Source organism: Pan troglodytes, chromosome 2, assembly GCF_028858775.2.
Source record: "Pan troglodytes isolate AG18354 chromosome 2, NHGRI_mPanTro3-v2.0_pri, whole genome shotgun sequence".
Classification (NCBI taxonomy): domain Eukaryota; kingdom Metazoa; phylum Chordata; class Mammalia; order Primates; family Hominidae; genus Pan; species Pan troglodytes.
The window spans coordinates 128,321,321-128,337,442 of NC_086015.1; the positions used below are offsets into that span (position 1 = coordinate 128,321,321).

Here is a 16,122-nt window from a genome sequence, read left to right on the forward strand (position 1 = left end):
GGCGGCTGACTTTCAGAAGCTCTGCAGTTAATTTACTCGATAGACCTCGGTGAAGTGGCCCAGGACTCTGAGGAAATCGTAGAAACATCATTTGTCTGGAGCGTTGACGACTGCTAGAAAATGGAGCCGTGGAGTGATGTTTCAGCACCAAGGGCTCTGAGGCCTGTGCTGGCTGATGGGAGGGAGCTCCAGGGCCTCTGAGGGGAGAAGCTAAAATCTAGTTAAGGGAGAAATGTAAAGTCTGCTAATGCGTTTTGTAAATCAAGATTAGGAAACCTGACATTCTATTCAAATATAACCAGTATTTTAAAAAATCAGTTGTATGCCATAGCCATTTAAGAAAGATAGAACAGAGAAAGAGGAAGAAAGGAAGGGGGCTGAAAAGAGAAATAAGACAAAAAGAAATAAAGTTAAGGAATTTTTTCAAAAGACATACCAGAGCAGGACAATAGTAACGATTATTATTGTTATATTGCAGCCAAAACGTAGGTAGCATCCACTCCATGCCAGCCACTGTGCTAAGCATTTCACACAGACTGTCTCAATCCATCCTCACGACAGCCTTATGAGGTCCTCCCGTTATTATCCCTACTTTTCTGATAAGGAAACTGAGGTGTAGTGAGATTAAGTAATTTGTCCAAGGTTACACAGCAAATAGTAAAACTGGATCCAAACCCAGGTCCGTCTGACTGCAATGAAAATCCAGTTTAAAAAAAATACAGACATAGAGAAAGAATGAAATAAGAAAGAGTAAAACTAAGACTGAGCGCTCCAGAGAAAGGGTAACATGTACTGAAAGCAAAAGCCAGAAAGGACAGAGCTAGGCTTCCTCCTTGTGGGCTTCGGGGATGTCTCACTTAAGGACACTGGGATCCAAACTGCAATTTCCTGACACAAACAGGGATATGATATCTTGATGTCCTATGTAACTCACTGTCCAAATGGAATTCAGCGCTCTGATATGATTTAGAAGAAAGGGAGGAAGCAAGGATGGGAGGAAGGGAGAGAGAGGAGTCCATGCTGATTTCATGTAAGTAAGAAAAGGTGGCAAGAGACGAAGATGATGGTTTGAGTGCATTATTGGGAGATTAGTGGGACCATTAGCAAGCAAAGGGAGGTCAGGTCTTAGAGGAGGAAGAGATGATGTGTTTGCATTTATAACTGTTACCCTGTTGGTTTAAAGTGAAGCTCACTAAACCTCTGTGAATGCTGGCAGATGGCTGAAGGCACAGAACTGGACTGTAGTTGGAAGCACCCACTCGGAGAAAACAGGGAACTGCCTTTGTCCCGCAATTCTCTCTACCTAGACTGTCCTACTTCCTTCCCCTCGGCCTCCTGGCAAAATCAGCTCAGAGATCACCCCTTCCAAGAAGTATTCCCCAGAGACAACTCTCTCCCTCTGGACTATTTTATCTTGTTACACAATTCTAGCTTATTCTCTCGCAATCCTAGGTCTCTTATGAGAGACTGTGGCTCATAGCAGGTGCTCCATAAATGTTCACTGAACCGAGGGGGAGGCAGAAGGTCAAGGGTAGAGCTGTGAAGGACATCCCACCTGGTGGGAGGCAGAAGAGATGGGAAAGCGTTAGCCATGGCAATCACAGACAGATGACAGGACAGAGACGAACAACTGAAAAGGCTATTGAGATTTCTCAGCAATGTTCTCCCTTTCTCCAACTCCTCTCCAATTTTCCACTCATCCTTCCATGTCTACCTCTTCCTGATGCCTGACTCTCTTAGAGACATAACGCCTGATGTGTTCCCGGGAAGCATTCATGACTAACACGTACACGGCACATGCATGTTTACAAAGCGTGTCCATGTGGATCAGCTCCATTCATCCTTCCAACAACACTGAAGTCAACAAAACAGTTATCGTCTCCATTTTACATATATGGAAGCAGGTACAGAAGTTAAATGACTTGCCCAAGGTCGTGGCCAGTTCACTATATCACAACTAAAACATTGCTCTGTCCAGTTACAAGTGCTTTCACAGTCATAATTATATTTGCTCCTCCTCAAAAACCTTGTTAGGAGCAGGAAAGTCTTTATTATCCTCATTTTTAATATGAGGAAATTAAGGCCTAGGGACATTAGGCAGCTATCCAATGCCACAGAGGCAGAAAGCAGAAGGGGTTAAGCACAATTCCTCCAACCCCCGCCAGAGCTCCACGGCATCTCTCCCCAACTCTGCCAGCAGCTACAGCCAGTAGCACTCCATTACCATAAAGCATGACTGTACTAGAAATAATTCCTAACAAACCACAAGAATTCCCCTACCCAAGTGAGTATGGTCCTCTTCAAAGAGGTCCCAATAAGACAATACTTATTCCATCAATACTGTTATTGCTCAAACCATTTTCTAAAATTTGCTACTTTTCTTTTTTCATATATATGTATATGTATATATATATACACATACACACACACACACACACACATATATATATATTTTTTAATTATACAGATGAGGTCTCACTATGTTGCCTAGGCTGGTCTTGAATGCCTGGCCTCAAGCAATTCTCCTGCCTCAGCTCCCAAAGTGCTGGGTTTACAAGTGTGAGCCACTGTGCCCGACCCAACTGGCTAGTTTTCAATAGAGCCTGCAGAATATTGTTCTCTTGAGTTTCCTGAATAATGATACATTTCCATCCCTTGATAATGATGTTGGATTATTTTGGAAACACAAAACTTCAAAGACGATCTGATGAAAGATGCAGTAGATAGAGATCTGCAACCCCATTTTCAATCCAGGAGGTTTGCTGCAAGAAACACAAGGGAGTTGCTCATGTGGCTCACACACACTCTGAAGGTGGCTCTCAACTCCTGCAAACACTTGTGAAGCACGTATTGATAACCCCCAAAGGTTCTGATTTGAAGAACACTCATTGACCACAGAGGTCCAAGTGTGACTGATTTTCAAAGGCTTCTTATTTTGTGGTCACACCTGGCATACTGCTTTTATTCAATCCTAATAGCTTTCTATGTGTTCATCTGGTCTCCTCAGATGACCATAGGTGAGGGCTGTTGCACTTGGTTTTTCTGACTTCAAATCATGAAAGTTGGCTCTTTCCTCTCCATGTTTAAGGCTAAGAAGCAAGAGAGAGTTCTAGGGATACCAAGGGGTGAGGTTGGCAGGGGTCCAACGAGGGGAAGACCAGTTAACAGAAGTCTTTGGAACATGGACTTGAACCCTAGGCAGGGAGCTTGCCCACTGTCCAGTAAAATGCCTGGAAGGCAAGGTGCGATGGGAGGGTTGCTGTCAACACAATGACCAGTGTAAATGGGCACTGGTTTCAGTAGCATCATCATTGCTAGCATTTCTAGAGCTCTCTTGCCCAGGCATCAAGCCGTCTACTTTACAGGTGTTATGCTGGACTTCTCCATTCTGAGCAGGGCTCTTTCTATTAATAGCCCATTTGACAGATGATAAACTGACCGCACAGAGAGGCTAAATAACCTACCACAGTCCTACAGCTGGCAAGTGGCACTGCTAGGGTTTGAATTGAGACTGTCTGACCCTTCCAAGCCGGGACCTCTGTGGCCTGTGACTGCAACACCAGCAGGGCTCTCGTCTACACCCTGGCAAAAGATGATCCCTGAAAAAGTCTCACCACATGGCCATAATAAAGGTCCTGGTGGCCAGGGAGGCTGCAGGAGTGAAACCCGTCCCCAAGTTGAAGCTGTTTCCATCTCCTATCACCCAGAAAAGGAAAATGGAGTGGTTTTCAATTCTAGCCCAACATATGATAATCACTAGTCACAGCCCTGCACTAGGAACCTCCCTCCAGATGACAAGCAGGTGTCTCTCTCCTGCCTCTTGCTACTCCTTCCTCCAATTTGATTCTTCAGTTCCAAGGTGGAACTGCAGGGCCACCTGAAGAGCTTGACCTTGGCCTCTGCCCTCTTCTTGTCACTTTTCTTCCTCCCCCATCTTCATTTCCCAGCCTATCAGAGACATTAAGAAGAAACTTGTCAACTTATCAAATCCATTTCTTTGCCTTAAGCACCTTCTCTGCACAGATAGATGGGGGCTCCTGTTATTCCAGGTCTTCAGTGAGGTCAGATCCTCCCTCAAGTCCCCCGAGACATCCCAGGAATTGGGATTGCAGTCTTGTCTGCCTGCCATGCCATCTGACCTGTAAGCTTTCCTCAAAAACGTTTACATGACACGAAAGCTAGAATGAAGTTCAAGTACCTCAGAGCTAAAATATTAAGCAAAAGGAAACTGTCCATTTTTAATAGCCTCTGTAGACTTTGCAGATGGTCTTTCTAGCTCCTTAAGAGACCTTGCAACCAGAGCCCCATACCATGTGGTGGTGCAGACCCTGCTGCAGGACCCTCCATGGCACCTAGAGGAAAATCGACCTCCTTACCATGGTCCTCACGGCCCTGGGTGATCCAGACACCCTGGCCTTCCTTCTTGCCAATCCTGAGACAAGGCAAGCTGGGTCCTGCCTTAGATCATCTGCCCTGGCTGCTCCCCCTGCCTGGAAGGCTCTTGCTGCTATAGGCAGGGGGATGCCATGTGCCAAGTCTCCAAGACAGGAATGAGTTTGGCATGTATTAACAACTGTCTGGTGTAAGTGGAGAGCAGAGCAAGAGAGGGTGAGAGAGGTGGCCAGTCAGATCCTGCAGGCCTCATATTCCAATTTAGGGGGTCTGGATTTTATTCTAAGTACAACGCAAAGCTCTTTGAGGGTGTTAAGCCTCCGAGTAAGGTGACCTGAGTTACATTTTAAGAAGATCACTCTGGCTTCTGTGAGTACAGATTAGAGAGAGAGCATAAGTGGATGCAAACAACAGAAAAGAGCAGTGGGGAGGAAGAGAGCAGATTCACCATGTATTCTGGAAGGATCACCTGGAGTTGCCAAAAAAGAATCACGGTAGTGGGTGAGGAAGGGAGAGGAATGGAGGGTGACTTCTAGGCTTCTAGCTTAAGGAACTAGGTGCATATTGTTGCTAACTGCCGACACGGGAAGAGGCAGGAGTTGACACAGGGTTAGGGGATGAGAATCAAGGATTCTGATTCTCTCTGATTTTCCTCTTTTATTTCACCATCAAACTTTGCCACAGACAGGCCTTCCATGCCTATAATATGGTAGGCAGGCTTCTTCCTGCACTTTTAGGAGTCCCACTAAACAGTTCAGAATGGAGGCCAGAGGCCTTTCCCCAGACCTCATTCTCCCCAGGCTCCCTCTGCCTTTTAACTTGGATAGTTTCCAGATGAGAGGACAAATCAGACAGAAAGCAGAAATATGTTAACTTACATGGACCTTCACAGACCTCCACATATGATGCATAAACCATGCTACATTCAGATTATCTGCCAATCCACAACCAACCTGCAAGCCACCCCCACCTCTCATTGCGCCCTCATGCCGGGCTGGCATCCCTTCCTCCCCACCATCCATACTGGATGTTCTCCACCTGACTGGAGCTGATTTCCTCTTCCTCTGTGGCTTTAACTACTGCCCCTCAGGGCTGAATCTGGCCCCGGCCTCCCTCTAGTTCAGTTCCACATTCTCAACCATCCACAGAATACTTCCAAGGGGACATGCAGTCTTTACACTGAACGGCTGAAACTGAAGGAGCCCCTTTAAAAGCAAAGAGCTCCTCTCCATTCTGTCCCGTCATCCCCGTGGCCAGGCAGTCTAGTACTCCAGCCTTACTCTTTTAAGTGGCCCTTGCATCTCTCCCTTTCAATTTCCACTACCTCCACTCTAACCCATGCTCTGTCCTCAGTCTTTCCTCCCAACACATCAATACGATGCCCACCAGCATTCCAGTGTCTCTTAAACAACTACGGGGCTGTAGTGAGGGCAGATATGTATGTGGTTCATCTATGAGGCCCCAGCTCCAAGCAGAAATGAACAAGCTAATTATGCTTTCCCTGTTCAGAAGCCATCAGGGGCTCCTTGGTATGGATGGGATGAAAACAAACACCTTAACAGGCCTCTAAAGCCCTCCACAATCAGGTCTAATCCTCCTTTCCAGTCTTGTCTTCAATGACTAGTTGATTTGGGAGCCTAACTGGCCTCTTCAAGTCCTTTTCTCCAGCCTTACTGACTGTTGATCACCTCCATTTTGAAAAGTCTTGGGCTTTTCAATATTTGGGATTTTGTGGATGCCATTCGTCCACCACCTCTCTCTTTTTTTTTTTTTTGAGATGAAGTCTCACTTTGTTGCCCAAGCTAGAGTATAGTGGTGCACTCTCGGCTAACTGCAACCTCCGGCTCCTAGGTTCAAGCAATTCTCATGCCTCAGCCTCCTGAGTAGCTGGGATTACAGGCACATGCCACCATGCCCAGCTAATTTTTGTATTTTGAGTAGAGACAGGGTTTCATCATGTTGGCCAGGCTGGTCTGGAACTCCTGACCTCAAGTGATCCACCTGCCTTGGCCTCCCAAAGTGCTGAGATTACAGGTGTGAGCCATCGTGCCCAGCCCATCGTCCACCTCTCTGTCTATCCACATCCCAGTCAACTTTCAAAGTTAAATCAACTCCCCCCTTTCCCACTGAAGTCTCCCTGGACTATCCAGCCCCCAGTGGTCTCCACGTCTGCATGCAGCAGCCCATTTCCACCCTCACCATTCCTTTGGTCAGTATGATCTCCTGTGGCATTTCTTCAGTTGTGAATCACTCATGCATCGTTATTTCGCTTTTTACAATCTTGATGTGTGTGCTCCAACAAGACTGAATGTTCCCTGGGGGCATCACAGACATGCACTGCAACCTCATCACCTCGCATGGCTCTTCCACATAGCAAGGCTTCTGTAAATATATCTTGATTTACAAATCAGTCCAATGTGACACAAATAGAGGCATCTGCTACACTCCAACAAAAGAAGAGTGAAAAAACAGGATAGAAACGTCTTTGTTTCTGTCTATGCCCGATGAATGGTGAGTGGGTAGAAGAGAGCATAGATGTTCAAATGAAAGCAATTTGACAGCATCTGCATGGAGTACCATTTAACCTCACCTCCTACTGGGCAGGTATTCATAACAACTGCCTCACAATGTCAGCCACTGCTCCACGTTCCCAGGAGAGGGCCCATTAAGAAAGTCACCAATTCATTTCAGCTTGGCTTATAATTAATGCAGCAACCTCTGGCATCCATAACCTACGGATTGGCATATGAGTAGGGCATAATTTACAATCTCTATATAAAATGTCATTTTAAAGACTTGTGGTCTTGTCTCAGGTAATTTCAAACAAAATTTTTAAAAAATTTTTACTCAATAGGTGTCCTCATTGCCACTGCCATCTCCTCATATTTTCCCCACGCCAATGCTGGCCCCTAATCTCTACAAAAAAGCAAGAGCAAGGAATGGAGGGAGGGAGGAAGAAGAATGATGAGCAGGAGAGGATCTTAGAGATCTAGGACAAGTGGTACCCCATTTTACAGATGAGAAAACTGAGACCTCCTGATATTGTGGGACAAGCACATGGATTTGGTCAAAATCTATTAAAATCCTGCCGCCTCCATTTACCGTGTGATCTAACCTCTCCAGGCTACTGTTTCCAGAACTGTAAAAGGCAAATAACATCCCTCGCGGGCTTGTTTTGAGGGTTAAATGGATAAGGAGTGTGAAGGCGCCGACCACACATAGGTGCTCAAAGGCCAGGGAGTCAAAAGTCAGACCCCAAAACTAGTTTCCTTCCTTGTTGCCTCCCCAGCATTCTTGGAAGAGAACATTTACTGCAGCTGAAACCTCCCATTCATACAAAAAGGACGCTGGAGACAGAGGGAAGCCACTGAAGAAGGCAGTAAGTGGCTCACAAAACCACAACTGCCATCTGTTCTTTGCTTTCTTTCTGAGTGTCTCTGGACAAGGACAAGTTAAATTCAGGAACAGCGTTTTCAGCCAGCTGGGCAGGGCTGCTGGAAGGCAGGAGGGATCCCCAGGAGGGCAGAGGCTCCTTCCCCAGCCTCCAGGACAAGGATGCAGAAACTGCCCAGCTGGGCAGCAAATACCTTTCAGTCTCCCTCAGTCCACACCATTCGGGTCTCTGGCAAAACATAACAGTTCAGCATGTGCACACAGGCTGAGGAAAGCAATAAAAGGGTTCTTGCAAGGCAAAAAGGATGTGGCTTTTAAACACTCATGCAACACGGAGAGTCCCTTGCCCCCTCCTGCCTCCCCCCCCTTCTATTTGGGACACCCTCCATCAAAGCAAACAGGCTTCTCAGGAATCCCCACTACCACCACCCCCAAGCCTCCGCCAGGAGTGAGGTAGCCGCCTTCTGGAGGGAAGCCACTCTCCCTTCCCTGAGGGGCTGCCTCTTGCCCGCTGCACCTTGTAATGGTTCTCCCAGCAACCAAGCTAAATGACGAAGTTGGCCCACAAAGTTAGAGCAATTCAGGCGACAGCTATTTAACAGCTCAGAAGGGGCTCAGCTCAAAGCGCTTCCTTTCCTCCAGGGAGCTGCATTTTTCTAAGATTATTATTTCTTGGGCTGGCTGCTCAGCTACTCAGCGTCATTTCCCCTTTGGGTGGGAAAGTTCTTTCCTTCTGCATTGATTTTCATTATGATTTAAGCCTTCTCTCCCTCTCATCTGCAGATCTCACAATTAAAGCATAGCATATGGATCACAAAATTAAGGCATATAAACTTTGCATTCAGCTTAGAACTGTGGCTCGGAAGTCCTGAGTGGTAGAAAAACACACGCAGAAAAAGAAAACCTCTAGGTCTCAGCATCTTGTCACCACTGGCTGAAACACCAGCAATAAACATCAGCTGAACAGCCAGCAGGGTGACGGGTGGGCGCAAAAGCTTAACAATGGCTATATAAACAGGGAGCTGCTCTCCAGGGACTTACAGTCTAATACAGGCAAACAATCCACATAATGGAATGCAAACACGGTTACTCAGCAGTGAGAAGTTGAACTCTGCCAGGAAGAGAAGAGCTGGAAATGGCCCACAGGGAAGAAAAGGACATCTGTGGCCCTTGCTGCTGACATCAGTGTATTTGGAAGTCCCAGGGGCCAGGCCCTGACTACCAGCATCCCCATGGCATGAAAGGCCTGCAGGCAGCTTCCCCAACAACCAAATGGAGCACGTTACTTGTAAGACTCAGGGCTTGTTAGTGACAGTAGCATGGTGCCTCCCCAAACACAAAAATGCTGAGGGAGAGCCGGGATGACCATCTGTCAGGGGTGCTGGAGGGGCAGACATTTGCATGGGACACATTGCAGACTGGAGGACCTGTGGAGGCCCTCTCAGCATTGAGACCTTGCTGCCTTGTGAAATGAGTGATAGCATCTAGTGATACATGAGGACCCATCCAAAAGGCTCCCAATCCTGGTTATCAGAAAACTCGGACTCACTGAAATCACTGAACACTGGTTTTCTTATGTGCTGTTTCTTTTTTACCCCTAAATGATACTGTTTGAGCCACTACCAGAAAAACAAGCACAGTTCATGCCTAGATCCTTGGCCATATGAGTAGCTTCTAGCAGCTTCAACAGGTGTTCATTTCATCTCTTCTAATCGCACCTTCCTAACATCCCTTCAGAAATTGGGCCTTTGAGCCACTGAAGAGGAGGCACTCCTTGCGTGGTGTCTGTGGGGCACCAGGAGACCAAGAGAACCTACTTAGGTAAGAGAAGGTGTACACTATTCCAACTACTCTCTCACTGCTTTCTGGGATTCTCACATGTATTCCTTCCAGTACCTCATATACCTGAAGCCTCCATCACTCACCTCTGCAAAGGAATCAAACTGGGAAAGCCACAAAACCAAGACCAGCAGTGTTACCTGCCACACCTGTGAGGGATGTTTGGGTCACATAAGGCCCCAATTCTTACCAGCTGAGTCCTCTAAGCTAGCTGCCTCCACTGTCCCTACCTCTCTGTAATACCTGTAATACCTACCTCTCTCTAGAGATCCCGCCCCTAAGAGAAGGAAAGAGACTCATGTGCCTGCCCCATCCAGCCAGGGCCCCTGCAAGTCAGTGTCCCTCCCACCTATCCCCTAACAAGATGGAAGCCATTCAGCTAAGACAGCCTGACTACTACCCAGAGAAATCTGCCTTCGGCTCTTGGGTGTCTCCTCTGAAATGTTCTCAATTCTCTGCAGTTCACCTTCTGTTTAGAAAAACTCACAAAATACTACACAGTGTTCCTCAGTTACTTTTCTAGTTGGAGAAAGTCGGGAAATATGTTGTTTTATGTTCTTGATTCCTTCCCGTGGAAGTTAGCAAAACAGAGTATGCTGTAAGTAATCTAAAGTCACAGTCACTCCGGGATGTGTCTCCTACACGTCTTCAGAAGCTTATCTCTCCTCTCCCTTTTCTTACTGTTCCTCGGTTTCTCAATCTTATGCCAGTGATTTAAAAATTCACAAAATAAGGCATTTTGCAATAATGGGAATACTGTTGAATATGAAATTGAGTTTTTACAGGAGAACTTGATTTTTAAAAATCCAAACTTTTTCTTATTTAACTCTAAGAAGCACCTCTAGGTTGGAGGAAGCAAGCAAATTCACGTGCCCGAAAGTCTGCATGAGATGAGAAACTTAAATGAATTGTCAATTATGCAGACAAAAAACTCAACTTTCAGGGAAACTCCAAATCAATGTCCAGTGTTGCAAGCAACCCAGCTTATTTGAATAGCCCGGACAGAGCATATGCCCTGTGTCACTCACAGGAAGGCAAAGGCTAACACCACCACGTTGCTGACTTTGTTCAAAGCACTTTCCATTTATTTTTACTTTCATTTTGTCACATCATCACTAGGAGGCTAGAAGGAACAGGGATCATCACTTCCATTTCACAGATGGAGAAAGTGAGCGCAAAGAGACAGCAGTCCCAAGGTCATAATGGTATTATGGTTAGAATTCCACTCAGTATGTGGCATATTTTTCCAGATCATAAGAAAGAACTGGACACAAAGGTAGCAGGGAGAAGAGGTCAGTTCCTTCTCTCTGCGTGGGACAGGCGGTGGCTACCACGGAGCAACAGTTCATTGGGAAAGGAAAGGGGAGGGAGGAGACTCAGGGATGGTCCTGTATCAGCCTGTGCCTTGCAGGGGTCCAACCATGCAACCCCAACCGCGTTCCTTTGCTTTTAAGTCGAACCAGTAGAGCGTTTTGTTTCAAACTACGTACATCCTTTGTCCTTTACAATATCCCGTCCTAGAACCCCTTAAAAATCAGTTATTTAGATGAGAAAGTCGAGCCCTGTACCTGGAGAGGCCAGTTCTGTATAGCGGAAAAAATGAAACTGGGGACCGGCTGGCCAGATATCGGAGGTGGGAGAGATGCTTTGGAGTCTTTTTCCCTTTCCTTTCCATTTTTTTAAAAGTGGGGTGGAAGAGATACAGGGTACCCCATAGGAAATAAGTTTTCTTCCAAAGGGTTGGAGGAGAACGGGATGGTCACACCCCTCAGTCCAGCCAACTGCGAAAGCGTCCCTCCCTACCCGCCGACCCTCAGGGTCCCGCACACGCCGGGCGAGGAGCCCCCCCCCGGGTCGCGCCGCGCGGAGGGGCCTACGGCTGGGGATGCAGCCCGGGGCGCGCCCACGCCCCCAGCACAGACTGGCCAGGCGCCAGGTTCCCGGCTCTCACTCACCCGCGCTCCCGCCTCTGGGGGCCCGGCCGGAGGGTCCCCGCTGTGTCGCGGCGCCTGGCTCAGGGGCCCTGTAGCTGGGGCCGGGGGTCGCGGGCCCGCGGCGCTCCCGGGGCGGCGTGGGCGGCGGCTCGCGCTCCGGGCGGCGCTCCAGCTGCAGCTCCAGCCCCGCTCCCGCGAGGGGCGCCAGGCTCGGCGCGCGGCGAGCCGGGGAAGGCGGCGGGTCCCGCGTCCCGGGGGCCGCCGGCGGCAGCAGCAGCAGCGGCAGCAACAGCAGCAGGAGCGGCGGCGGCCACCGCGAGGCGCGCGGCGAGGCCATGGTGACGGCGCCCGCCCGCGCTCACATGCCCGGCGCGCGGGGCGAGGGCAGCGGGCAGCGGGCAGCGGGCGGCGGGGGCCGCGCGGGGCCGGGGAAGTGAGCGGAGTGAGGCTGCGAGCGCGCTCCCCGCCTCAAAAGTTGTCGGGAGCCGCGGGAGGGCTGCCGGGGGCCGGGCTGGCTGGGCGGAGGCGGCCCGCGGCGCCGCTACATGCTAATTAGCCCGGGCGGGTCGCTGGCTGGCGGGCGGCTCCTCCTCAGTTGACATCACCGGCCCCGCGCGGCGGGCCCGGGGGCGGGGAGAGGGCAGGAAGGGGGCTGGGGCCCGGCGCCTGGAGAGCGGCCCGGCCCGGGACAGCGGGATGAGGTCAGCGGAGCCACGGTGCTGCAACTTTTGTCACACACATGCTCCAGAGTCTTCTGAATCGGGCACCACTTTCCCAACTCCTTAAACGCACAAGAAGTAGGCGAAAAGCAGGTCCTGGGTAATGTGATTAGCACCAGACTAGATTATCCCAAGTGCTTTGATAGGAGAGAGAAAGGGAACGGTCCCCTGGTACCCAGCCCGCGCTGTCACCGCCCTTACTGATTTGAAGTGTCCCCACTCCCACCCCCACCTCCCCTTCTCCAGGCCCCAGGGCTGGTGATGAGCTCGTGTTTGCCAAACCTAACACCTCACCCTCCGGCCAACGCGAGAATCCGAGTATCCCCCACACCCTCTCAAGCTTGGATGCCGTTCCCATCCGACCACTGCCTTTGGCTCACACCAGAGTTCTGCAGAGATGTCACCGCGAGGACACCCAAACAGGCTGCAGGGAAAAGAAAACTGTGAATTCAGGCAGGCTAGGGCAAACTCATCATCAGGAAAAGAACTGCAGATCGCAAATTAAACCAAATGATGCCCAGAGAACACAGAATTTTAAATGGAAACCTATGGGGAAAGATTCAAAGATTTCATGTAAACAAATTTTCTTGGTCAATAAAGTTCCATTTGTTTCCATAACCTCTCCCTCCCCAGTAAATGAATAATAAAATGTCTAAAGTTTAGGACTGTAAGCCACCTCATTAAGTGAAGAAAGAGGGGCTCAAATGGGAAAATAACTTGCTCAAGATTCTGAAGGTAGACCCGAAGACGAAATGATTGATCTGTGAATGACCATGTGATATTAATTCTGGTCTCCTAATTCAGAGTTTGCAATAATTCGCAAACGGAAACAAATAGTATTGCAACAGAAACAAATGTTGCAGCTCCTTGGGGTTCTTGCCAGTTCTGTTGGGGGCCCCTGTCTGACAATCAAATGCTCGTGAAAATATGAGTGTGCACCTCACTTTCAGGCCTGGCTCTCCATCCTATTTCTCTGCTCTTCTCTGTTTCTCTGTCTCCAGATCTCCATGACCCACCTCCAGGAGAATGAGATCGTAGTGTCCAGGGCAGCTGCAGATGGGCCTAGGCCCACTTTCTGGTGACTCAGTACAAGTGAGTCATTTGGCAAAAAAACATAAAGGAGGCTGTGTATAAACAAACTCACCTTAAATGAGAGAATGAGGAGTAAAGATTTGGTTTTATTTTGTTTTGTTTTTAAACAAACCAGCTTTCCAGGGCTCTAACACAGAACTTCCAGGTCTCTCCAAGAAAGTACCAAACAGTAATCCCCCTGAAACTGACTTGGTTTGCTCCCATGGCCTGAGCTTAACTTCTCTGGATGCTGCTCTCACATTAACAGGCAGGACTGCACAGCTGCCCAGACCCAGCCAGACAAGCCCCAACAGACTAGGACTGTGCTCAGAGGTTCTGGTCACTGCCACTCCCTCCCCTCCAAGGAGACCATGTCACATAGTACTGGTTGCACTCCCAGGCAAGCAGAAAGGTTTAAGGGTAGAATGGCCCTTACAGGCTTCTCGTGTGGATTCAGGGATCCTATGAGATAATCTGCCTTCTCTACTAAGACCCAAGGAGTAAACATGTACCTGCCACCTCCCCCCAATCCTCCCCCACCCCCCAATCCCACCCCACTTTAAGTACCACAGGTTTATCTCTCTCTAATCTTCTCTCTGCCTTCTAAGAGAAATGACCGAGTTCAGGGTAACTGTCAGCTAGAAAGGGCTTAACCAGCAGATTAGGAGAGGGACACACAGGGAGAACTTGGAAAGATTGATCAAGGTGTAGATGGATCTCAGCTCTTTTTCTTCTCCTCCTAAGGCAGAACAAGAGAAAACAGCAAGACAGCAAGAGAGAACTGGATGCAGTATAGAACCTTGGAAAGAACAGTTGACTTGGTCCTAGAGCCCTTGCTTCTTTTCTGGCCTTTACCACTGTTTAATTGTGTGATCTGGGCCATAGTTTCCAATCTCTAAAGCAAAGATGGTCCTGGATGATTGCTAAGGAGTGTTCTAGCTCTGATGTTTTAGAGTTCAGTAAAGAACTTCTGGCACAGTAGCAAGGAGGTATGAAATAGGTATCTCCCATCCAAGTACTAACCAGACTCAAGCCTGCTTAGTTTCTGAGATCAGAAAAGATCAGGCACTTTTAGGGTGGTACGGCCATAGACTAAAACAGTTATCTAAGAACATTTGTAGTGTTTTCTTCCCAGGGATATGAAAATCCAGACAAGATTCTTGATCATCTCAGATAGCTTGAGAGGTCCTATCTGGAGCCAGGATCATAAATCAGATGACTTCTCAGACCCATTCCAGCCCTGGGAATCTGTTGATCTAGGATAAAACAGGTGGGAAGACAGCCCAGAACAAATTCCAGGACTGAGTGAGTTAACAGGCATTCCTAACCTCTCCACAGGTAGGAGTGGGGGCACCCCAATGTAATTGACAGTGAAATCAGCAGGGAGCCCAGTGTCTTTGCCACCTGAAACTTGATGTAGTCAGAGCTTTCGCCAGGGCTTTCCTGCCTCTACTTGTGTTAATCAGACTAGGCTAGGCTATAGTAACAAATAGGCCACCCAGATGCAGCAGCTTAGCACCATGTGTTTCATTCTTGTTACCTTAACAGCCTTAGACACCGATGTTCAGCTCAGTAGGCTGTGTGAAGAAGCTGTCCATTGAGCTGAACATCAGTGTCTAAGGCTGTTAAAGGAACAAGAATCCACATTATGCATGCACGTTATGGTGGTTCTGCCATACTCTAGTATGGCTTCCAAAGTTGCTCTGGGAATTGGCATCCCAGTCAGCCAGAGGTGAAAAGAACGTGGTGGTGTGAGCAGAGGGGGTTTTGGTGGGCCCGGTCTGGAAGTGCCTCATCTCCTTTTACATTCCACTGGAGAGAGCATGGTCACATGGCTCACCCAACTGCACAGGGGGCTGGGAAATGTAGTCTAACCATACAGGCAAAGAAGGGGAGAAGGGATTTGGGTAGACCGCTAACCATCTCTGCCCTACCTCTAGATATCAGTAGGGCAGGGAAAGAAAGGGAGAGTAAAAAGATTCATCTTTTGGTCTCAGTTTCCTTCTTTATGAGGGTGTTGAATCAAATGATCTCTCAAGGCCCATCTAATCTAACATTCAGTGGTGTGAAGGGGCCATGAAATGTCCTTCCACACCAAAGCGAACAAACTGTGCAGGTTCCTGCCACAGCAGACCTGCAGCTTGAGGAGGCCTCCTCTGCTGATTGGTCTGACTGGTAGATTTGACAGAGAGGACCTTGGGTTCTCTCTAAGTTCTGTTCCAAAGCTATTCTCATTTCTTGGCCTCTCCTTAGCTGCCCAGCGGGGAGAAAAATCATTTCCCTCTGCTGCCTCTTGGGGTTGTCCTGAGGATATGATGAGATCACTGACCAGAAGGCACCAGGAACTCTTCTGACTAAAGTGCTCTGCATGATGCCCTTATTGTAGCCAGAGCCTTTTATAACACTGCATTCTAACCTGGCCCCACGGTGTGCCCAGTTCCTGAGGATGGTGCCTGTGCAGGATTTCACGCGGGTTGGCATTGCCATGGCTGGGATGCAGTGCCAGATGCACAGCAGTAATATCCTACGGACACTCAGGACTCTGGTGACTACAGGTCCCTGAGGGCTGACAGATCAGTTAATAGACACCTGGATTGAGCTTCACCTAGGGACAGGTAGGCTGGGCCCACGGATCACTGTCTCCACTGGGGCATCTGGCCGGCTTCTCTGTTATCTGCTCATCACCCTATTAAACCCTGAGTCTGTTTACTCATCCTCTCATCTGCTTGTCCCCTCCCACTCTCAATCTACAAGGTGCTTTCTGGGATGCTCTG

At 48.7% G+C, this 16,122-nt stretch overlaps 1 protein-coding gene across 5 annotated transcripts in view; it reads right to left on the reverse strand.

The window, feature by feature from the left end:
* Positions 1-12,010, reverse strand: part of HEG1 (heart development protein with EGF like domains 1) — a 90,063-nt gene extending 78,053 nt beyond the window's left edge. For 2 of the 5 annotated variants that reach the window (XM_016941815.4, XM_016941814.4), the window contains exon 1: positions 11,580-12,006. In XM_016941815.4, coding sequence (XP_016797304.2) covers positions 11,580-11,895 — 316 coding nt within the window. In that variant the 5' untranslated portion in view covers positions 11,896-12,006. Of the gene's footprint in view, positions 1-11,579 lie in introns of all 5 variants that reach the window. The other 3 variants (XM_516708.9, XM_009446328.5, XM_016941816.4) reach the window with 2 other exon arrangements.
* Between the last annotated feature and the right edge of the window lie 4,112 nt (positions 12,011-16,122).